The 26,025-nt window shown below is 36.1% G+C and overlaps 1 protein-coding gene across 1 annotated transcript in view; it reads right to left on the minus strand.

Annotated features, from left to right (window-relative positions):
* Positions 1–21,728, minus strand: part of Bcat (Branched chain amino acid transaminase) — a 39,136-nt gene extending 17,408 nt beyond the window's left edge. The window contains exons 1-5 of the mRNA XM_089232783.1: positions 21,571–21,728; positions 13,217–13,273; positions 5,556–5,762; positions 3,946–4,056; positions 827–946 (exon numbers count right to left, since the gene is read on the minus strand). Of these exons, the coding sequence (XP_089088909.1) occupies positions 827–946; positions 3,946–4,056; positions 5,556–5,762; positions 13,217–13,273; positions 21,571–21,633 (558 nt within the window). The 5' untranslated portion in view covers positions 21,634–21,728. The remainder of the gene's footprint in view (positions 1–826; positions 947–3,945; positions 4,057–5,555; positions 5,763–13,216; positions 13,274–21,570) is intronic.
* Between the last annotated feature and the right edge of the window lie 4,297 nt (positions 21,729–26,025).

Below are 26,025 nucleotides of genomic sequence, written 5' to 3' on the forward strand. Positions count from 1 at the left end.
ACTTTGATATCTAGACCAATAATAACAAAAGATATGAATGATGTTTCTTTCAAAGAAAAGACTAAATTTATGGAATTTTTAACGAATGAAAATTTTATTGAAATTTTAATGTTAGTTTTGAAGACATTAAATTTGATGAAGATTGAATTTTTTCTATATTTTTTCATCTGCTAAGCATTTAACACCAGCACTGTGATGCACACAAAACGTGCTGAAATTGAGATAAGACCAACTAATTTAAAAAGGGGGAAAATTTTTATGAAGGTTGTCATGATCATTTTTTTACTAGGTAGAGATACATTTAGAGGGCTGGGATGGGCCATGACGATGCCAGTAGATAAACATATGCAGTTGAACCCCAATTTAACGCCACCATTTATTTCGAAGAATTCTGGTGCTATAACGAGTTGTTCAACATTATACTGAACAATGTGGTTTAACATGTGTAAAGCCTAGAAATGGAAAATTTGTTCACTGAAAATTTCTGGCGCTAAGCAGGTTTGGTACGACATCGGAGAGCGCTATAATGAGGTTCGACTGTATCATTCAGGCCATTTCATTGATATGGGGGAAGGCATTGCTACCCTCCCTTTCTTGTATCTGCATCTATGACCATCTGTCATGAAGTGCAGCAGACTACAGGTTCAAAACCGGCTAACCTGGAAGAGACCCTTCCATAATTACTCTATATCAACTCTGAAAAACAATATGCTTCAAAATAAAAAACCAAACCATTATATGTTAAATGCATATATATATATATATATTGCATAAAATGATAGATGTATCTAGATGGCAGTGAGGACAAACATTAATGCATAATAACCTCTGTTCCAATGAATGTTGGCCTAATGTATAATGATGAAGGATAGCTCCTAGGTACCCAATCTTGATCAATATTCACAAGCTTTATCAGACATCTTAGAAATTCTTTTTCATCAAAAGCCTACAAACAAAAAGAGCAAAAACATGTGAAAACATGAAGAAAACAAAAATATAAATTTTATTATGCAAATAATAAATTACCATAATTTCCTTATAGTAAAGTCAGAGCTTATAAAGTTTTAAAGGGTAATTATATAAAAACTAGAATGCAGAATGCCAGTACAAATATTGTGCAGAGAACATGGAATCAGAAAATCTACTGTGCGTGATCTTCAGAAACAAAAAATAATATTTTTTTAGATCCGAGAATGTATACAAAAAATGTTTAAAAATTAATGGTTTTTTTCATGGATAACTATGGAGTAATGGTATGTAAACTAGAAATTATGGTTTTAATTAAATTATCTGTTACTATAAGCTTTATTACTTTAATAATTTTTTTGAAAGGAAAGTATGAATCGAAGAGGTATATTACTGCTTTAAATATCAAAACTTTGGAAATAAAAGTTGATCCATAACCCGGAATCACCTTGGTCCCAAGGAATAGAGATGTGAGATGAGAATATTCTCCTGGATGTAAAAATTGGAGAATAATCAAGAATATACATTTTTCTTTTAAATAATTTAAATTTTTTTACTAATTTTGTTGATATTGTGAAGTATAAACCAGTTTTCATTGCCTGAAACATTTACAACAAAACAATTTTTGCTGTAATCACCCCCAATGACAACTTTTAGGTGAAGAATATTCTCCAGGTCATGATGAGAGGTTTTAAAAGTTTGGTTATAAAGATTTTAGAAACCATTAGATTAAAACCTTAAAAAATTATTTTAAAATTACATAAATTTTCAGAAATAAGTTCACAACAAAAGAAATTAAATCAAAGTTGATTGATAAAGGAAGCAATTATTATATTATCACCTTCATTCTAAGAAGATATAGAACTGTTGTTTTTTCAATGTACATACACTTAAATATTCTGTATCACTCACATTTCTTTATAAGTTGTGTAATTCAGCCGTGTTGGTTTAATTTTCTTGCTTTCAAACTTCAATATTGTGGTCTACAAACTTCAATATACCCATCTTCTTGATGGGAAAAGAGACAGGGACAGAGTATTTTAGAAAAGAGACAGGGACAGGACATATTTACTATTATAAATTACTAGAGAATATTCTTATCAAAAATAATTATTATACAAAAATAATTATTTTTAAGTTATTTATTATACAAATACAAATACAAATACAACGCCACAACAGGCAAAATGCCCAACGAGGTGGCTGATAAAAAGATGCCCATAAAAATATGGTTGTCATATGTTTCAAAAATACAGCAACCCAATTAAAAATGCAATTAACACAAATTACAAACACTATATACACATGAAAAAATATTATACAATGCCCATAAAGAATACTTATGGTTGTCTTATTCTAAGAATGGATAGCTTCTCGATTTACCCCAACATGTTTATCGTATTTCTTTTTAAACGTGTCAATTGTGTTACAATTTACTACCTCCGGGGGTAAGCTATTCCATTTATTAACAACCCTATTGGAGAAAAATTCCCTGCGACACCATAACCTTGCATTGTCCCTCACCAATCGATACTGGTGTCCCCTTGTAAAAGCAGTCGATTGGCGGTGTACTAAAAGTTCATGGTCCATCCTATCCATCCCATTGAAAATTTTGAACACTTCGATCATATCTCCTCGACACCTGCGTTCATCCAATGTAAACATATTCAAAAAATGAAGTCTTTCTTCATAACTCATGCCCTGTGTGCCAATAAGGACACGCGTAGCTCTTCTCTGCACCCCTTCAACCAAGTCTATGTCCCTCTGTAGGTATGGTCTCCAAAACCTTACAGCATACTCCAGTCCAGGACGAACTAAGCCTCGAAAAAGAGGAAGAATGACTTTAGGAGAACGCGAAGAGACCTTTTTGAAAATGAGACCAAGCATTCTATTCGATTTTTTGACAACCGCTGAACAATGTTCAGAAAACTTAAGTCGCTCGTCAATGAGAATTCCCAAATCGGTGACTCTAGTTGCATCCGGGATAGTGACACCATTCAACTCGTAAGAGAACCGTGGGTTGTTCGAACCAAAATGAGCGACCATGCACTTATCTACGCTAAACGTCATGCTCCATTCATTTGCCCATGCTGCAATCTTGTTTAAGTTGGTCTGGAGCAACTCCCTATCGCTTTCATTCCCGATTACCCCCATTAGCTTCACATCATCCGCGAATTTGCTAGTAATTCCATCGATACCCTGATCGAGTTTATCGATAAAAAGTGAAAAAAGTATGGGGCCAAGGACACTTCCCTGAGGAACTCCACTTGTGACGTCTGTCCAACCAGAGAATTCCCCGTTCACCATAACTCGTTGCGACCTATCTCTTAACCACGATTCTATCCAATTCAGCAAGTTGCCCCCTATTCCAATCTCGTGTAAACGCTTCAAGAGTTTGCCATGTTGGACCCGATCGAATGCCTTCTGGAAATCAAGGTAAACAACGTCGACATTTTTGCTCTTACCCAAAGCCTTAGTCACGTAATCATAGAAGCAAAGGAGGTTAGTTACACATGACTTCCCCTTCCTGAACCCATGCTGATTATCCGACAATACATTATTCTCGTCTATCCACTTAGACATGTTAGACCATTATAATACATGTTATTACATATATTCTTGACAATAATCTCTGGAAATATTTCGGTAACTGAAGAATATTCTCATCGAGGACAATATTCTCTGGAAGGACTATTATTAATAACTCCAGAATAATTCTTATTATTTTCTACAAGAATATTCCCCAGTAATTTATGAAAGCAGTCCTTCCAGAAAATATTTTCAAGGATATTATATGTAACTATATATAAATAAGAGGAGAATATTCTCATCAAGAACTTATAAGAACATTCTGAAGTTATAATAGTAGTCCTAGCAGAGAATATTCTCTGAAAGATTATTCTCGAGAATTTTACATCTCTACCAAGGAGTTTAGTTTTGAGAGGTACTACTGTATAATAATAAGCCACACACACTCACAGGTAACTCAATTCTTTCAGCTGTTGCCAGCATACGTCTGATGTTAAGTTCAGGACGAAACAACCTAATCTTGCCATCTACACCTCGAAAAGCTTTCATTCCTTCAAATGCCTTTAAAAGAAAAGTTTTATTAAAAGAATTCATTATTTGAAATGTTATATTCCAAGAACATCAAGATGTTTTTTGCAATTTAAAAACAAGATTCTTACATCAATTTGTTTATCAAATGCTTTGGGGTTATCAATAAATTATCAATTTTTCATAACCTCATTAAACATAACAGCCTCTTAAGTAGTGTGATAGGTCTACTTAATTTATTATCAAGTTAAAATACTTGAGGTGGATTTTTTAATAGTAGCAACAATGCTGTAGTGACACCATGGGATGGAGCCAGGCCATGCCATTTATACCACAAATAATTTAAATGCCTACCCTCCAGAGCAAATGAACTCACCCTCTCCCTCCATGGATAGTGATAACAGGAACAGAGTAGTTGTAAACGAGCCGGTAGTGGGATACAGTTGCAATGTTTTCGTTAATGTTCAATGTTCTGGCTAAAAATTTAATGTGATAGAGGTTGCAATATACAACAGTGACATCAAGGACCGCATGAGGCTTGCGGTACATCTCCATTACCTGAACAGCAGCAAGGTGGGTAAGAGAACCAATGCGGAAATGCCAATTGACCGCATGGCATCTTTACAGGTTATCGCGAAAAACAACAGTTGGGCAAACACCACCTATGCAAAAGCTATGGTGATTCTTGTCTAGGATTGGGATGGTGTTATCATAAAGAATGCTATTCCCTCAAAAGATTATCTTTCATGGGAAGTACTATTTGTTTTTGCAAAACATTCTGCAAGCAGCTCTTAGTCGAAAACAACCACACTTTACTTTATGTATAACCCATCCATCATTCTGCATGATAATGCAACGGCACATGCAGCAGGAGCCGTGTCTGGATTTGTTAAATCGCAGGAGCTGAAGAAAGTGCTCTACCAACCCCCCCCCCCCCTCCAAATTAAGGTCCCTGTGTGCCTTTGACCTAATCTCTAAGATGAAGGAACCACTTTGTAGGATTCGCTTCCAAACAGTTCAAGATGTTCTTCAGGCAACAGATCGCACCATCTAGAGATTTGGCAGTGCCAACAGTATCAAAAGGTTTCTGCATTGCTGAAAACACATTGTAAACATTGCTGGTGACTACATCTAAGGCCTGTAAAACTTAGAACTTTGCACGTATAAGTTACTCTGTACCTAGAAAATAAATAGTAGCCACTACTAAAAAAATTAACCTATACATATTTTGTTGTCAATTCCTTATGGTGCATTGAAATATTTTGAAATATTTCGGGATTTTCATTCACCTCATGTAAATATAAATTCAATTTTGATTATCAGCAACTACACATATGGTACAGTAAATACATGGAGCTTATGGGAGACTTCCAAATAAGGAAAGTTGTCATTTGTAATTAATTAGCACTGCACAGCACAGTATTTAAAACCTGTGGTAAAATAAAATAAAAAAATATTATTGGCATAAAAAATCTTATTCAAGTTTTTCGTAAAAGTGAATACTACCCATTCAAAAGTGAATTCTAAATTACCTCTATAGCATAATGAAGAACTTTTGCAGCTGGGTGAAGTGAAATATTTTGTACTGGACAAATCTGTGGTTTACCCCATCCTTTATCAGTAGACCATTCACAGAGAAACATATGATCGGAAAAGTGTTTTCCAAATACTAAGGAATTTGAGTCAGGCTTTTTTTTCATCTCTGAATGTTCAGCTAGATTGACAGTCAAATCTGAAAACTTAAAATTAAAATTTCATAATTAAGGATAATTACTGATGTATACAATAATAAAGAAAAGAATCAAATAACTTTAATTCAAAGTGATTGAGAGCAAATTTATATCAACATAATCAGAGCAGTTTAATAATAAAAAAAAAAACATGGCAGGGCTCCTACTAAAAAAATTAGAAAAAGTATGACTGGGTTACACACACCCCCTCCCCCCCCAGACAACATAATCATAGCATTATAACAAAAAATACTGAAAAGTGATTTTTTCTTTATTTTTTAAAAAATTTAAAATAAAAAATGTTTTCACAGCCCTATTTCAGTATCCTATAAGATTGACTCGAGCCAAAGCAAAATGACAGAAATAACTTGATAACAGGGTTGGTAAAAAAACCAAAAAACCAGGTTTTTTTGGTTTAAACCGTTTTTTTTGTTTTAAATAGTATTAACATTAAAAACAATGAAATTTCTGAAAAATCATTCAAACTTCCAATAATTAACTAAAATAAAATGTTTATTAATGTAATTAACACTATTCCCATACTAATTTATCAATAAATATTTATTACATTTTAACAAAAACCAACTTTTGCAATTTAATTAATTTTTGCTTAACTCAATGGATTACTGTGTGTTTGAAAATTCTTTTAATGTTATTATTAATCATATAATATATAAAGGTTTTTCTCTCCAGTTACTTTCAGTATACTTAATTAGGAAGCTATTTTACAAAAAGTAATAAAAATTAGGTGAATATAATGTATTTAATGAAGCATAAATAATGCAGATTAATTAGCAATGATTTACGATATACAGGGTGATTATAACTAAGGTTCTGATTTCAAAACACTGTAAAAAAAGAACGATTGTCAGAATGACTTGAAAATTGACATGAATATTCCTGAAAAAATTCAATTTTATTTGATAAAGGGGAAAAAATATTTAAAAATGTAAAATTAATGACATCATCCAACATGTGGGAAATTTGCTCGCAGAATGGAAACGATAGCCAGTCATGGCAGAATGATACCTTAATTATAGCATTTCACGATTTCATAATTCATGGAAACATCACAAAAAATGAAGTAATTGAACAAATAACTACAACTTACTTAAGAAATGTTAAATATGTTGTCCACCGCGTGTTCTGGCTATGAGGTTGAAAGCACAAAAATTCTTGTTCAACAACAGAATCGGAGTATGCCATGGTCATAATATGGATGTGCTTGCAATTCAGCTTTATTAAACCAAACGCACCCCCCCCCCCGTTAATATTCCTGAGGAATTTCTAACATATAGGGAATGTGCTGGAGATTGCAATTCACCAAAGTTTGCAATCTGACTACCGTTTATAAAATTTTGAGGTACCCCCACAGCCAGAAGTTGCAAGGGTTAAGGTGCATCCTGTCAAAATGGGTCTTCAGCAGCTGCTTTGCTGGTATTGCAATGTGCATTTTGATAGAAGTTCTATCCACACACTGATGCTGTGGAAGTGCCGAAATGATGTGGTTGCACAAAATAGATTATACTGCTGGCCAAGTACAGCATCATCTACTTGCACATTTTGCACTTTTTTCTTTTGCGAAAGACACTTCCATTGCTTCAGGAGTATCCATGCAAATTTTCAAGTCAGTCATTCTGATCAGTACTTATTGTATAGTTTTGGAATCAAAACTTTAATTATAATCACCCTGTATATAGCTGATTATTTTTCATAAATCTGTTATTACTATACAGTAGAACCTTGATTAACCGGGCTTAACAGTGTGTGTGTGAAAGTATAAAAAATACAACTATTGAGAGAATATTAAGACTGGGAGATATACAGTAGGAGATGTGCTACTTCTTATGGGAAAGAAAATGAAAATGTATGTGAGGTAATGTAAAAATTAGTACACTAGTCTTTGTCCTTTAAGAACAGCTGGTGTCTTTATTGGATTATAGGACCACCTGCCCCTAGCATGATGGTGTCACTACTGTAGCTGCTTCTTTGTGAAGGGAAAAAGAAACCCTGTGAGATAATACATCACTACATCAAGATGTGTGATGCAATCCTTATTCATGAATTTGCTAAAAATATAGAGCATCAGAATATAGCCAAAGGTCAGAAAATGTTGTAAAAAATGAGAAATTTTGGCTTCTGTATATAACTTTAAATAACTAAGATACTTCATATGAAAAATGTATATATATATTCTGCCCACTTTTATGAGACTTTTTGAAAAAAACCACTTATAAAATCTTATGCCATTTAAAGATATACCATCAGAATGTACCCCAAGGATATAAAATGTGGTAAAAATGAAACATTTTGGCTAATAATGAACCAATATGATATTTTTCAAGAAAAAAAATGATATTTAGGCAACTTTTATTTGATTTTTGGAAAAAAACCAAAGTGGTTCTTTTAAAAAAAACCACTTGGTACAACCCTGCTTGATAACAAAAACAATTTTTGGTCAAAACAGTGTACTTGCAACCACAGATAATTCTATCCAGTCTCTCCTAACCAGGGTTGGGTTTTTTGCAGGGACAGTGCCAAAAAGTGAGAAAAACCAGGCAAAAATTACAAAAATTGGTCAAAATTATTCTTTTTATTCAAGAGATACCAAGCTTAGTTTTTCAATTATGAAATATTCCTTTTAATAAATTAACTTATAAAATTACATGGTAGAAAAATGAATATTTAGCAATCAAAAATATGAAAACGTATCCAAATAAAATATGCATCATCCAGATTTATTATAAAAGAATCATAAATAAAAGACTTTATGATTATTTATTTAAAGAATTGAAAACAGATAAATCCAATTTTTTAATTCTATGAATTTTTGCCATTGGCGAAAATGTGGCAAAAACTATTTTTGCCAGGGCGGTTTTTACCATGGTTTTCCACTGCAACAAAAATTTGCCAACCTTACTCTTAACAATATATTACACTGGAATAAACAGTTTTTTTCTCAGCCCAATATATCAAGGAAACATATATTCTGGATATTATGCAGAGGTGGATTTTGAAAGAAAAGGCACCTGGTCTCCGCTGGGATGTGAACCCAGGCCCTCTTGCAAATTGGGCAAGCATGCTACCATCTACACCACTGAATGAATGAAAGCCAGGGTCTCTGCCACCGGACTTATCCCGTTGCCGAGATCTCTTCCAGTCCAGCTTTGTGGCAGAGTCTGGAACAAAGTGAGTGCACCTAACAGTCTGAGTGTGTAGCTAGTGTTGTGTCTGATATTTCAGTGCTGTCATCTATACTTCAAATTGTGAGTGAAGTGTAATGATTGAATATTTGTAACGTTGTAGGCCTGTTGCTCTCTGTGGCGAGACTTTTTAACATGTTAAGACATTCACGCCTTGAAGTTGGGAACCACATAAAACCAACTTCAGCTGACCACCACTGAGGCGCCGGTGGGGTTTGAACCCGGATCCTTGCGATGCGAGTCCATCACTATGACCACTGGACCACCACAGCGGCACCATCTACACCACTGGAAACACGATCCTGCCTTCCTTATTTCATGCACTGTGGTACGAGGTGCTGAAGTAGAGGCACTAGTAACCTCTCTTAACTTCAGCAAATGGCCCCAAGTGGGACAGTAAAGAGAGATAGACAGCTTTTTTAGAAAAATATCAGATTCCTTAATTATTACATTATTTTTTAAGTCTTCCAAAGTCCAGTCTGTCAACTCTCTTCCTCTATGCACAGTAAATTATGAAGACATGCTTGGATGAGAAAGACATGTTGGATGAAAAACGTGTTTGTTATGAATCATGTTTTTGCAAAGGGTTTTGCTTACATTTTACTGTTCAATGCCAGTGCCATAGTTTTTGACAAATGAAGCACTTTCATTTCTAGCTCTTTGCAGAGTTTTTTAAACATTGTTTATGCCTCTGCATGTCCTAAAAATACAGAAGACAACACCAGATCTCAACATGGATTACCTATGCACCTCAGCATGCCTGAGATGCAGTCATAGGTGCTGGAACCTGGTAGCTCAGATGACCTGTCGCTCCCACCCAATAAACTTAGAAAGTGAACCCCTCAATAATTCATGAATACACAGACATGCCAATATTGGCATGAAATTTCTCAGTAGTGATGAATGTTGAATTTTTTGTGTATTCCTAGAAAAGATAACCATAGCTGAAATTTACATCATTAGAAATTTATTTATTAATTGAAAAAATTTAAATTGAAAGTCAATAGTATACAGCATCCCATAAGCCAGTGGTGCACAAACCATGGGTCTACGGTGGATAGCGAGAGATTCTCCAAAATAGAAACTTTCAAATAAGAAATTTATTTTTATTTAAAAATATGTCAAAACTGAGAATGCCTTTATTCACCTGAGCTAATTACCATGTATCATACAATGAGGCTTTTTGGATCACATGATATTTCCCTCTTTCTTGAGGGACATACAAGGTAACCAATATGGCGACTTCTTGTGCGACTCATGAAAGAAACAAATCTAAATTAAAGAAACAGAAATGAATCGTTTTTTTCCTTTTTAATAGGAGTAGATATTTCAATTTTTTTTAAGTTCAAGTTATTGATCTGCCTGTTTTTGCTTCAAAAAATACTTGATTAAAGCTGAGGATTTCTTCAATGTAATTTATATGGGCCTATAATTAATTTTAAAACATCTTAAACTATATGGATTGATGCGACTGGATATTATAAGACAATACAGACACATTAATTCTCATTTCTGTGCTTGAGAAAATATAAATAAAAAGTTGAAATCAATGTTATTGCATGGATATCCACCTCAAAAGTGGGTCTGGCTCATAATTTTGTATTTAATTTTTTGGGCTTCGTATCTCTAAGCAAACTCAATATTTTGAAAATTCAATTCAATTTTTAAAATTACTGATGTGGCAAAAAACCCCAACAAATTTCCACATTTCTATTCTAAAATCGGCAATTTTAACATTGATATCTATGGGGATCATCCAGTGTATGTCCCTCAGAGTGATGCTGATGATGATTATGACGTTTATTCGAAAAGCCTCATGCAGTTTTATCAAATTCTACTTGCACAATAATAAATATATCGGCTCTGTCATGCCAGAATCACTTTTTTATGCAATGCTATTGCAAAAAAAAAGAACTTGAAAATGATGTTTGAATGTTTACTTTCTACCCATGTCACTATATGGAAGTTATGTTCCTAAAATGTTTTGCAACGTGTTTCAATAGGGATACACATTCACATTTCAGGCACAAGTTAGATAGCAAAACCAGGTATCCAAACAGCTGATAAAAAAAGAAGGAAAATTTGTACATTCGTGCTTCTGGCATGCACCAGACAATATCAAGTTAGTACTTTTACAGGGTGACTTAAAGAGAATCACCTGATTTCAAAATTGTATATTTATTAAAAATTAAAAAACACAGAATAGAATGATAAGTAATATGTGAATATATGGGGGAAAATGCATCTACGTTTTATGAACAATTTTTTTTAATGGTCGATTTCAAGTGTAAAATCATTTTGAAATTGGATGATTCTTTCTTAATCATCTTGTATATGAAAATCAAAGACCACACACTTTGCAACACTTCCATTTCCCATAAGGGACACTTGAGTACATCAAAAAACAAAGTAAATATTTATATGATATTAAAAAAATTGAATATCTTTGGAAGTCAATATCGCTTAATTAAAATCGAAACAAGCGAAAAGGGCTTTTGGGATAACATGTTTACTGGCAAAAAAATCAGAATATCCCAGAAAACCAGGACTATGTAGTAGTCATGTAGTCTATGTAGTAGGTCAGACTATGTAGGGGTATTTGTGGTCAAAAGGGGGGGGGGTCGCACTTCAAAAAGTTTGCGCACCACTGCTATAGGCATACATACACATGCAGAAAATGCACTCCTGATGGGTCTTGGATGTATTGTCTAATTTCAACATTTTAATTCGTTTAGTTTGTAAAAGAGAAGAATAAATACTTTTTTTTAAACCTCTGTAAAACAATAGTTTTTTTCTGAATACATCAATAAAAGTATTGATACTTAGTGCAGAGTTTAAGCTAGATAAGAAATTCCTTTAGAAAAATAACAAAAATGGGGGGAAAAGCTTTAGCAAAATGCTACAATGCTAATGATTGATGGTTGGATGTCTACTCGTTTCGTACTTCTTGTACGCATTTTTGCGAAAGCGGCTACTACTTCTTTCACATTTTAGGATTTTTTTAGCATTTTGCAAAGAATGTGACCGTAGCTTAAACCTTGACTTAGTGTCAAATAATTATTCCAAGTTCTCTTTTGATACATGATATCTCAAAAAATAAACGCGACAACTAAAAAAGAGAGCCTAGTTTATCCAATCATCTGTCTAAGCCGTAATAGCATGTCGTGCCCATACGTAATGATGCCTATGAAGGAATAGCACATCATGCCGATTCTTTATCTATTCCACATGGATATATGAAGGAATAATTCATTATACAACTGCTGCTGCCTGCACAAGTATCCTTCTACTTTATTATCTCACCAGTAGAGAGAGTTGAACACAATCTTATTTCTAGAAACATTTTTTTCCTGCACTCATTTTGAACCTTAAGAACCCTTTCCGTCATTCTATAAAATAACCAGTTCAATATTTTTATTTAAAAAACTAACATTGGTAATTACTTCAATTATTTTTTTGTTGATGATTTATAAAAAAACAGCAAAGAACATGATGAACTCAGTTTTACGACTATACTTAATGTATTCATTAAAAAATTTTCAATCGAAAAATATTTTTTATCAGCATCTTTAATAACATATATTTTATTTAAAAAAAAGGAAAAAGTATGCATCTTCATTAAGAGGGGCATCGCAGGTATCATATTAGAAAATTAATTAGCCAGATGACAGGTTAAAAAGAAACACAGTTATCATAAAAATGTCCCTTACAAAGAAAGGATCCCCTGATGACGTCTTCAAAAAGTTTTGAAAAAACTACCACTGATTCTACACATTTGAATATACACAAAAATATGAAAAAAATATGGCGGAATTATTATAGGCCACTCAAAGAAAATGTAAATATTAATATTTAGAATGCTAATAGAGGGCAAGAAAGAATTTTAAAATCCTGCAACCCTAGAGTCTTAGAGTGATGTCATTCAAACAACACATGATCAGGTACAGACCAAAGGGAGAGAAAAAAAAGAAAAGAAATAAAACTAAGTTTATAGGACAGAGAAGCTGGAGGAAAAAAAGGAAAAGAAAGTTAGAAAAGCAATTTTTTATAGATATCAACAAGAAGCGAAAGGTGATGTAGCCTGTTATAAGTAACTGTTATTTTAAATAATTTTTTCAGCTTTAATAATTGAATTTTGTCACTATTTTGTTTTTGTTTTTATATTTCTGGTGAAATGAATGTACTTAGATTTATCATAATTTTTAGAGGACGACACCTTGGGACACTTTCCTAGTTAATATACGAAAATATTTTTTTTACCTTGAAACTGCTGTAAAGTACAGAGAAACATCCATTTGGGTTGTATGATGCAGACAGCTAAGAAAAAAAAAGGGGGGGGGGGTTTCAATATAATTCACATCTTTTAAAAGCTTCCAAGACATATGCCACACAAAAATTACACACATTAAAAATTTTTTTGAATGATTTGGATAAAAAATTTTAGATTCAGGTATTTAAGGACATGCAGTCAAACTTGAATTTAATGATAAGATGGGTCTTGGTTAATGACTGAAAGGTCCATACAAGCTTCATTGATACTTACTGTTTTTTTCTAAATAAGAAACTGATTCCCTTGATTTAACAGTTGAAGCTGGAAGTCTTGATTCTAATTAAAACGTGTTTTCTATTCTTCAATGCCAACTTATTAATTTTCTGCTTTTATTTTAAAATGTGTGTACTATGTGTTACAAAAACAAGAAGTTAAAATAATAATTTAAAAAAACAGAAAAAGAGATGAAATGGTCTAGCAGGCATGAATTACACACTTATCTTCTATTACCTTAACAAATCTAGTAAAAAAAATCTACACAAGGGTTAATATGCATCCAAGCAATAAAAATCAACGTGTAAGCAAATATTAAAAAATATGCCACGTATATACAACAACAAGATGCTTTTAAGATTGAAGATCACTTTGAGAAACTAATTCACTTCCTGTGAGTCATGTGTATGATAGAGTTTTCCCACTTACAAAAATGAATTAACCAATCTCAGCTTTGAAAGGTTGAGAATTACTGTTGTGGGCTGCCAAAGCTATTCGGTATGATAGGCCTTCTCCAGGGACAGGCTTGGGTATTTTGCGACACAGTGAAAAAACAGCTTTGTGGTCCCCTTTAAAAACAGATTTTTCCATCCCCCAGTAACCATGAGCACCCTGGAGCATGCCAGGTTTACATGGCCCCCTCATAGGTGGAGATATACTTGGAAGTCTGGGGGGCACGGTCATTATTGCTGGGGGCACATTGTCAATTCATATATACACATATACAGGGTGATTATAAAAAAACTATCCCGACATATGGGCCCCTAACTATCATACCATTCACAGAAACTGAATGAAATTTTGGCATAAGGTATTTTGATGTTGTATGCGCTCAAGAATGATATGGAAAACAACAGTGTCACTCTAACAGTTACGGTTACAGTGAGAAAATTTCGAAAATATCAAATGGCAACACCAAGTTTTTTGTATTGGAATGCGATCTCCATACTGAAAAACACTAAATAGCATTGGAATTGCACCTGTAGCACTAAAATCCCCGGAGCTAGGCAAGGAAAAAGTAAAAAGGACTTTGCCGTGCACCAAAGCATTAATGTTCGTTTCATTCGTCACACCGTTTCTTCGGCTGAGATCCCAGCCTGATTAGTCCTCCACAAAACGAGAAGAAGAAACCAAGAAATGCAAATTTCGGGTTCTGCGTAAGACACAGTCATGACTGACGCCGTCACGCTAGGTGAAAGAAAAGGCACTGCGAAATGCGAGCCACGTATGTCGCTTTCTGCCATTCCGAACAAGATGGCGCTTTCAGGGAAAGAACGTGGGGAAATCGTAAAGATTTATTACCTGAATGGACAAAATGCCGCAGAGACATTGCTTGTTTACCATAGAAACCATGGATTATGGCGAGGCCCGTGCACTCTCAAAGCTGTACGGGACTTGATTCATAAATTTGAAGAAACTGGTTGCACATGCGATCGACCTTCAGTTCCCGTGAAAGCTGTTGCAGAAGTTCATCAGACGATAAGCACAGTTCGTCCCGCAAGTGCACGCGGTGTTTCACGTGTTCTGAATCTGCCAAATTCAACTGTCCGCAAGATTCTGCGCTCTGTTCTAAACATGTTTCCGTATAGATTCCAGCGTGTCCAGATGTTGGAATCGGGAGACTATCAATTACGGCTGGATTTTGCGAATCAATTCCTTATCCGGTACGATGAAGATAGCAGCTGGCCTTTACGCATTCTGTGGACAGATGAGGCGCATTTCTTGTTAACTGGTAACGTGAATTCGAAAAATTGTGTGCACTGGGCAGACAATAATCCACATGATGTGCTTGCACGTCCATTACACGAGAAAGTGACTGTGTGGTGTGGTATAACGAGTATGTTCATCCTCAGCCCTTATTTTTTTGAAGAGGTTACCGCCGGTGATCTGCAAACATGTACAGTAACGAGTGCTCGCTATCTGGACATGTTAACTCGTTACACGATTCCCGCATTGCAACGGCAAAATGCTCTATCTGAAGTTGTGTGGATGCAAGATGGCGCTCCTCCACATGTAGGGTCTTCAGTCAAACGTGTCTTAAGTCAACAGTTTGGTGACAGAGTTATCTCCCGTCATTTCCCGTTTCCGTGGCCACCGAGGTCTCCTGATCTCACACCAATGGCTTTCTGGCTGTGGGGATATCTGAAATCCAAAGTGTATCAGTTTCGTCCGCAAACTGCATAATTCCCAAATACAAATACAAATACAACGCCACAACAGGCAAATTGCCCAACGAGGTGGCTGACTTGAGAACATCATGGATCCCCGAGCCCTTTTTTACCCTACCTACGAGCCCTACCTACTACTGCTACACCACACATGCACCCCGTCCACAACCCCCCGCGGAACCGGTACGAATCGGTATATGTGGGAATGTACGTGTAGTGAAACCTGACGTGAAGTTTCTGTTTCTCTGTAATGCTTGTTATGTGTAGTGCTGCCATCTGCCACCAGTTTTTCAAACTATGAGTGAAGTGTTATGATTGAATGATTTTTCGTTGTAGGACTGTTGCTCTCTGTGGCGAGACTTTTTAACGGGGAGATCGGCTCGCATTTGCGCCTTGAAGTTGGGAACCACAGAAAACCAACTTCAGCCGACCACCACTGTGGGGTTCGAACCCGGATCCTCGCATCGCGAGTCCGTCACTATAACTACTCGACCACCACAGCGGCCAATCCATCTGATTTGAAAGATGCCATCAGAACTGCGATTCAAGAGATTCCTATTGCCATGGTACGTGCTGCAGTGCTATCTACCATCTGCTGCATGCAAAGTGTCATCGTGTGTGAAGGTGGTCATGTGGAAAATTTGTGAAACACAATAAAATGCTTCATTTTATGCTGCTTCTCTGTCCTTATTGGTTGTCCTCACTTTTAGCCTATCTACCGCCGGTGATTTTCATGCTACAGTTGCCGTTCGAACGCTATTTAGGGGTTTTCACAATGGAGATCACATTCCAGTACAAAAAACTTGGTGTTGCCATTTGATATTTTCGAAATTTTCTCACTGTAACCGTAACTGTTAGAGTGACACTGTTGTTTTCCATATCATTCTTGAGCGCATACAACATCAAAATACCTCATGCCAAAATTTCATTCAGTTTCTGTGAATGGTATGATAGTTAGGGGCCCATATGTCGGGATAGTTTTTTTATAATCACCCCGATATAATAAACAGATAGTTTATTATATGGCGGTATAATTAAAACCTCTACCCCAGGTCGAACTCCATCTTGTAGACCTCAGTAGACTTTAAAGTCCTTTAGTAAACGGATAACTTTATCAACGTGTTTCAATTTTGTTTCTTAACTTGGAAACACCTATTCAGATGAAGATCAATGTGAAGAAAACATTAGGAGGTGGGGGGGGGGGGGGGTCTTAGGGTTGCCAAATTTTATTGATGTATATGGGTCATTACCAAAAAATATGTAGTAACCGTTTTCGAGACTTTATAATTTTTTTTACAAAATTTAAGCCCACTCTGTTAGTAATTTTTTTTCTAGTTCATTTAATTCTTTGTCATATGGTATTTCTTAATTTGTTTCATATGGTATTTCTTAATTTGTTTCATATGGTATTTCTTAATTTGTTTCAGATGGTATCTAATTTATTAAAAAAATCATTGTAGCAAAACCTCAAAATCTGGCTGTCTCGGCTTGAAAAAGTGTTAAACGAAGATACTTGGTGCAAATCTCTGGAATTTTTAAAAAAAAACTTGGAATCATGTTTTATATATGTGCCATAGATGAATAAAACAGACAATAATTTTTTTTTCTTATGAAAAACTATTGTTTTGTTTGTGTCCCAAAATTTTTCCCACCTTGAAATGTCCACTCTGTTAGTCATTTGAGAAATTTATTTTTATTCCAGATTAAATCTGATAACACTTTTGACACACTTAATGTTTTTTTGGATTTGACTTTTGAAAAACGACTTAAGATTCATGTTATGTCTCCAGTACCAGATTTTTCACTGTCTTTTAATTAAATTTTTTTTCCATCTATATCAACATTAAGTGATAGTACATGGAAATATGCTTTAAAATATAATAAAAGTTTTCATCAATCATTCAAATTTTTAATGAAAAAATAATAATTTAGGCTAATTTTTTCACTCTGTTACGTTTTTTGAAAACTCCAGCAACTCAACAGAATGGAAACCATGATTTAAAATAAAGTTTTTAATTAAGAGGTTTGAAGTTTTAAGTTGAACTTGATAAGGTTCTATAATCTATTCAATTTAAACCCATTACCACATTCTCCATCATGTTTTTTTTTTAGTTAAATATGAAAGTTAGTAGTAACTGCCAGGCACAGATCCAGGGAGATGTGTCATAAGGGGCATTTTAATATGAGTAAAGGTCTTTATATGACAATATATTATGTATTTCATGGGACAGAACCATTATTTTCGTAACTTATTTTTTTCCCAGGCTCTACCCCACTCCCCCCCCCCCAATTCCATGTACACTCTGGATCACTAATGTGAAAGGCATAAACATCGATTTATAGAAACATTGAATTACTATTTAATTTCAACAAAAAATGTTGAACTAAAAGAAAAACTCATCCTGATAATTTAATATACAGCTGAGCAAGTCCAGTGTCCACTTTGACCAGACTTAAAAAATTTTACCAGACTGATAGTGATTTAGCCAAATACAGAATATTCAGTAGCCAAATATAGATTTTCTTAAAATTCATCAAAATTATAAATAAAATTGGTGTTTTTAATTGAAATGAAACCATTGGTAATTTTGAATTTTAATTATGCAATTTATTATTTGAAGAAATAATAAAACCTTACAGCATATTCCAGTCCAGGATGAATTAAGCCGCGGAAGAATCACTCTAGGAGAATGTGAAGAGACCTTTTTGAAAATGAAACCGAGCATTCTATTTGCTTTTTTTACCACCGCTGAACAATGTTCAGAAAACCTATGCTGCTCGTCAATGAGAATTCCCAAATCTGTGAACCAAGTTGCATCCGGGATAGCGACACCAGTCAACTTGTAAGAGAATCTCGTGTGTTGTTCAAACCAAAATGAGCAACCATGCACTTATCAACGCTAAACATCATGCTCCATTCATTTGCTCATGATACAATCCTGTTTAATGTGGTCTGGAGCAACTCCCTATCGCTTTGATTCCCAACTACCCCCATTAGCTTTATGTCATCTGTGAATTTGCTAACAATCCCATCGATACCCGATCCAGTTTATTGATAAAAAGTGAAAAAACTATGGGGCCAAGAACACTTCCTTGAGGAACTCTACTTGTGATGCCTGTCCAACCAGAGAATTCCCCGTTCACCGTAACTTGTTGTGACCCATCTCAACCATCATTCTAGCCAATTCAGCAAGTTTACCCCAATCTTACGTAAATGCTCGAAGAGTTTACCCTGTTGGATCCGATCCAGGCTCGTAGCAGGAAATATTGTTCAGGAGGAGGACCAAAGTGATAAAACAATAGATTCGGCCATCTTTTTCCTTTTTTTCGATCATTTTCTCACATTTCAGGGGGGAACCAGACCCCCCCCCCAAATCCCCCCCTCGCTACAGCCTTGATCCGACTAAATGCCTTCTGGAAGTCAAAGTAAACAACATCTACAGTTTTGCCCTTACCCAAAACCATAGTCACGTGATCATAGAAGCGAAGGAGGTTAGTTACACATGACTTCCCCCTTCCTGAATCCATGCTGATTATCCAACAATACATTATTCTCGTCTATCCACTTCACCAATTGCCCTTCTGATAATAATTTCCAAAATTTTCAAGAGGGAGCTCATAGAACTCACTGGACGATAATTGGACACATTGGCATACGCAAAAGGGGGGGGGGTTTGGGGTTCTAATCCCCCACTATTAAGCCAAGATTATAGTGTTATTTTGCAAGAAAAAAACGTAACCCCCAGAAGGAAAAAAATCTGAAAACCCTCCTCGAGAAAATTCTGCATATGCCTATGATTAGACAAAGCTTTTCTACTACCCTTTTAAATATTTTATTTCAAATAATACAAGAAAATAAAATATTATTTATATACAAGTACAAAACAACCAAGGACACATTCGTCCCATACTGGTTGTTACAATCAAAATGTTTGTGTATGTTAAGATTACTACAATAAATTAACATTCTTGACAAATATATAGTAAATCTATAATTAATGAAGCAAAATTAAAAACATGTATTATAAAGATAAGTGAAAAATAAACAACAGAAAACAAAAGAAAATAAGAGAAAGGAAAGAGAAATGTAATTAAATTTAGCATAACAATAGGTGGTGGCAAGATATATACAATTGGTGTGAATAATAAACATTTAATGGGGTTCAAGGTGCTGTAACGCTTATGCGATATGAGAAAATGAATCAACATATGGGGAATACAATACTGTATATCCATGCCAATACAATACTGTACATCCATGCCAATACAATACTGTACATCCATGCCAATACAATGCATTAGCAATTGTCTAAATTTTTTTAAATTTTTCTATTTAATTCATACATAAAGCAGAGGGGAAAAAATAAAAAAATATGTTTAAGCAAGAAAGTCTGAGGGTGAAATTAAAAGTGGATCTCAATATCTGGAATTTGGAAAAAATGGAACTTAAGATTTTTTTTGAAACTCGAGAATGTAGTTGCCTCTTTAATCTCAATGGGAATTGTATTATAACAGTTTGGAACAACATTTAGCAAGTTTCCAATCCCTTGGGACAATACACTCAGCAACACTACTCCTGTAGATCTGTGCGACTGGCCCCAACAATTCATTAGTACATTACTCGAGGACCCCGGCATAGATATTATCTGGCCCTGGTGCTTTGCTTGCACATACATTTTTTAGAAGATTTAGGACCTTCACGTCTTCCACTTGAATATCGTTGAGGATTTTATTACCCCATGCAACACCCGCACATTAGATATCATTATCTCTATAAAAAAACCAATGCGAAAAAGTCATTGAAAGCACTACACATACCTACATTGCTCGCTACCCTAGACCCTGCTATTGAAAGGGGGCCAACTGTCTCCTTATATCCATCATTGATATATCTAAAAATGATTTTGGGTCAGAGCCAATGTTATCTGCCAACCTAGATTCATTTGATCATTTTTGTCGCACCACAGTAATTTTCTGCACACGAGGGCTAATTAGACCCCGGGACCTATAATTTATTGCCGATACCGAATGGCAGCCCAACCTAGATTCAACTTCTTTTTTACTATCGCTTATTGCTTTCTTCAATGCTCTTCTTTTATCAGTAAACAATGATAGGTCAACTCGTTCACTTTTATACTCTGATTGTTCTTTTCTTTTCAAGGTAAAGGTTATGCACGCTATCCATGAACCATAGGAGACACAATACATTGAACACAATAACAATGTACACACAATAACTATATATTGCCTACATCAAAGAAAAACACACAAGCAAATATTTACAAATGATAAAGCTACTTCAAGTAGAAAGATAAGAGCTTGTTATCTGACACAAAACACTCTCACTGTTTGACTTTTGGCATAAAGAAAGAATTAACTGTGCAGTTACCATTTTACCAGGGCCATCTCAAGAGTATCATGGGCATTCCAGGTAAAGGGATTTTTTCTGAGCCCCCCTTCCCTACCTGGTTAGAAATGCCTCTGCCTAGGGCAACAACTAGATGCTTAGTCAGTCGGATCAAGCACACATTTGGGCGCCCTTTATGTAATGTTGAGGGCGAGATAAGGAGGGATTTGTGCCCCTCTTGATCGGCGCCCGGAGCACCAGACCCCCCCCCATAGTTGTGGCCCTGCTCGGCCTATCAATTTGCATGCCCTACTCAAATTTTTTAATCAGATTTCATTTTCGCGAGGTGCCCAGGTGGGCCTATTATGTTAAGACGGCACTGCATTTTATCTATAGAAGAAACCTCATTAGGATTTTAACATGCTTGTAAAAGTTTACCCTCTTGGCGAATTACGAAACGAACATTGGCAATACGCTCATGATCATCACATTAAAACATGAATTAAGAAATAAACTTTTTATGTCTATTACATTCAGCTTCAATAAATTAACTCACCAGTTTTTTGTCGAAATTGTCGCGAACACGTGAAAAATTTCTGAGACGACTAACGAAAGCCATCGCGGAGACAAACCACAACTTCGAGATATGGAATTGGAATCCTCTGAAACGTAAACAACCTCACGCCACCATCCCCGTGCTGCCAATCAAATAATGAAATTCCCTCCTTGGGCCTTTTTCACAGCACTTCATAGTGAAGTTTAACTTCAGTATTAGACAGGTCATAGTGAGGTTATTTTGAATGAAAATCCTCATGTATGTCAAATAAACAGACTAATTCTATTGATATATAACGGTGAATCATATTCTAAATTAGACCGGATAATTTGTTAAACGATCGTGTAAATTTTGTTTAAAACGATAGCATATACTTCACCAACTCTGACCATATCGCAATTTACTGTCATTAATGAGATGGAAATGCAGGCGCTATCTATTATCGGTGGTCGCCTCAAGTTCGTTAGGGAAAATATCTATATTCTCCCTCGGGTTTGAACCTGGGACCGTGACGGCAACCTACACGGAGGTAGATGAGCATCTTACCACCACGCCACTCGGGCTAAAAGACAGTGTCTGTAGAATCTTACTCCATTGGAAGTTTTTGATTTTGATCGTTTTGTCTACGAGTATAGTCTAAAGCAGGAAAGCCGTATCCTATGGCTGACCAAAGAATTATCTTTTACACAACTTTGTGGCTGATTCAACACTCATTTAGTATTAACCTTAAGTGCTCAATTTGTCGATAGCCCTGCATAATTCAATGGAATCGGAAGTACTCAATTTATTTTTCGAGCAGATAATTTTTTTCACAGTGAAGTACAGCACGTATAGAAATGAGGAGAAATCATTAAAAAAAATCTTTTTCGAATTGTACTGCTTATACAGGACCTTAAGGAGGGCGTACATACCCTAATATTACTTTCCAAAAAAAAGCTATCTTCTTTGTGAAAAAAAAGAGAAAGAAAGAGAAAAAAAAATCGGGTTGCAAACTTCAAGGTAAAAAGAAATGCAACAAAATATTTTAACAAAGTAGCGAAATGGCAGCCATTCATGCTCTGCAACGGGTTCTTGGAACATCTACCAGCAAATTCAAAAAATACAATTGACATCATCACCATCCATAGACTTTGAAGTCTATCGGGGGAGGGGGGGGGGTCACTGCGCGCATGCGCCAGTGGACATGTCCTCGTGTTATATAATGAGTATTCACTGCTTGATTACTTACGTTGGGACAAATTTTAGAACACACAGACATAGGCGGATAGACTTGAAAGTCCACCTGTGTCAAGTGTCCCAACTTGTCCCATTTGTCCCAACGTAAGTAATCAAGTAGTGAATACTCATTGTATAACACGAGGACATGTCCACTGGCGCATGCGCGCATTGCCCACTCCATCGAAAAGTAGACATGATCCTATTCTACTTATCTACTTAATCGCTAAATCAATTGATCACTTACCAACTTAGCCAGTTTAAGCTAACCTCTTCGTTAGCATACATTCTAAGGCACTTGACGACTTAAAATTTAGTTAACTACTTGATCCCTTAACCCTTTGACTACTAACGAGACATATAGGCCTGTGTCCCAATAAATAAATAAATTCCAGATGTGTGTGCTAAATTTGCCTTACTTGTGATTTATTTTGTTCATTTTTATAGAAAGTTGAGGTCTTTCTTTTTTTAAATTCGTAGTCAAAGGGTTAACTCGTGTAAGTGGGTCAACGTGATGGTCGGCAAACCAATTAAACACTTCATTTTGTTTCATTCAAGGATTATGCGGATTTGCGTTTGGGTAAACCTATGTCTGAGTTACCATATGGATGTTAGTTTTCTGGTTATGGGCAAGACCATGACCCCCACATCCTGGAGCAGGGCCCCTAGACTGATTTTATGTCCCCCGGTCATACTTTTCACGGGCCCTTCTATAGTTAATTTACAGTGTGAAAAAAATGATGAGAATTGTTCCGCGCCCTGTCAGCCCCACCCTTGTGGGGAACATAGGCAAGACGATGATCGAAACTCATGTATGACTGAAGACCCTTATTGTACAGCTTGAATGAGCCCAGTATATATGCGGGCCGATCTCCCCGTTAAAAAGCCTCGCCATAGAGAGCAACAGGTCTACACACAACGATATAATTATTAGATCATTACACTTCACTCACAGTTAGAAAAACTAATGGCAGCGGGCGGCACTACGCATAACAGACATTACACAGAAATAAACTTGACATAAGGTTCACAACCAGGCCCGTAGCCAGAAATTTCGTTCGGAGGGGGAACCACTTGCATTTCAGGGGGGGGGGAAGACAGGACCGTCTTAAGAGCATCATGGGCCCTCGGGCCAAGTGATTTTTCTGAGGCCCTACCTGGTAAATTCTCGAAACATTCAACTACTCGTTTTTTTGAGGCCCCTCTCCTCTTTGAGGTTCCCCGGGCAGTACCCGGCTGGGCCCATGCGTTAAGACTTCACTGGCGGGGAGGACCAAAGTGATAGAACAATATATATATATAGATTTGGTCATCTTTTCCCTATTTTCAGGTATTTTTTCACTTTTCGGGGTGAGGAAACCAGATCCCCAAGTCCCCCCTCTCGCTACGGCCCTGTTCACAACACGTACACGCACATTCCAACATATTCCAATTCGTTAGAAGTTCCGCAGAAGAATGCGGACGAGGTGCATGTGTGGTTCAGCAGTAGTAGTAGTTTATATTCGCAATTCTTACCCTTTTTTATTTTGAAGAAAGAAGAACTCCATGCATCTTCTCTGGAGACCATCCATAATGTCTCTCTAAGGGGAAAATGAATAAAACTTTCTTTTAATCCAGTTATTTTCCCAGCATTTTTGAAAGTTTTGGTTTTGTTATCATGCCATCGAAAAGAAGAGAAGTGTATTGTGTGCTCTTTCAGATAATTACTTCGCAGATAAAGATACATGAAAAAACGAAACTTACGGAAATAAGCGCGAAAGAAATGAGAGAGAGAGATAAAATTATATGATTTCGCAGCCGTTTTACCGTAAAAAGTTTTCTTCAATGTCACTAATGAGTTTTGATTGTATTTATTCTCCGGAAAGTAATCCTAGGCAAAAAATATGTCTGCATTTATAATTAATTTAATAATTTTACTTATAATTAATTTAATAATTGGGAAAAAAGTGAAAAGTTCATTTTTTATAATCTTTCAAGCATACGCACCACGTGAAAGAGGTTTTTATTACAATAACCATGATTATTAAATACGTTTCTCCTACCGTATTTTTTGGAGTAAAGTACCACGATATCAAGCCCGTCGGACAAGAGAGGGGTTTTTCACTAGTTTTATATAGCAATTTACATCAAGGGCGTAGCGGGGGGGGGGGGGACTTGGGGGTCTGCCCCCCCCCCCCGAAATGTGAGAAAATGACCGAAAAAAGGGAAAAAGATGGCCAAATCCATTGTTCTGTCACTTTGGTCCCCCCCCCAAAATGAAAGTTGTCCCCCCCCCGAACGAAATTTCTGGCTACGCCCCTGATTTACATACAATTTAAAATTTACTCAAAAATATTTTACAGCTTGGAAAATGGAAAGGAAAGCAAAGTGGATGCTGTAGATACAATAATGTTTAAGTAGAGGTCCGTGGGCCCCAGGGGCAAACAATTCTTTATGTTTCAGAAGAAAGCAAAAATTAAGTAATATATATTTCGTAACTATTGCAGTTATCAAAGTTTTTCCACTTATCCTAATCAGCGTTTATCCGTGGCTCCCCCAGAGCAGTTTAACAAAGGACCTCTTCGAAAACCCTTTGTCGGGCCACCGCTCCACTTCACCCTTGACGAAGATTGGCGGCGCATAGTTTGAGAACTCCTGGACTACGGAGTTCCGCAGTGCTTCACACACTTTTGCTATCTGCATCTCTCTTCCTCTCAATCAGGCGTGGATCCGCGGGAGAGGGCGATTTATTGTATGAGTTCGTTGAATCGCCCCGTATTTTACGGGACTGACTAATTTTTTCTCCATATTATTCGGCTCTGGTGCCCCCCCCCCCCAACAATCAAAGATCACCAAACCACAATGCTCGGATCGAGGTTTTCTTCGCGAAAACTGCCCCGTGGTTTTGCCACCTTGGGCTACACAGATTTTTGCGCTCTTCTTCCATTTTAGTCTGATTTTTTTAGCCACAGTTTGCTGCCCTCTAGTTATGGCCCTGGGTACTGGGTTCCGTTTTCATTGCTGTCCTAATAAATGGGCCCAACCGGGCAAGATCTGGGGCCTTACGGGCAGAGGGGCCTCATAATATTCAGCTATGTATTAATTTTCCAGAATAATTTATGTAAATTGGAAGACATATATTGTGCCAGAATTAGAAGAAATGCCCCAGTATTTGCATAAGTTTCAATATGCGAAATGCGAGAATTTCTTGCCGAGTCCTGCCGGCTGTAACAGCGGTTTACAAAAGGCCCTCGTTTCAAT

Source organism: Pholcus phalangioides, unplaced genomic scaffold, assembly GCF_987345545.1.
Source record: "Pholcus phalangioides strain wild (caught in Gottingen) unplaced genomic scaffold, Ppha-v1.0 ptg000007l_1, whole genome shotgun sequence".
Classification (NCBI taxonomy): domain Eukaryota; kingdom Metazoa; phylum Arthropoda; class Arachnida; order Araneae; family Pholcidae; genus Pholcus; species Pholcus phalangioides.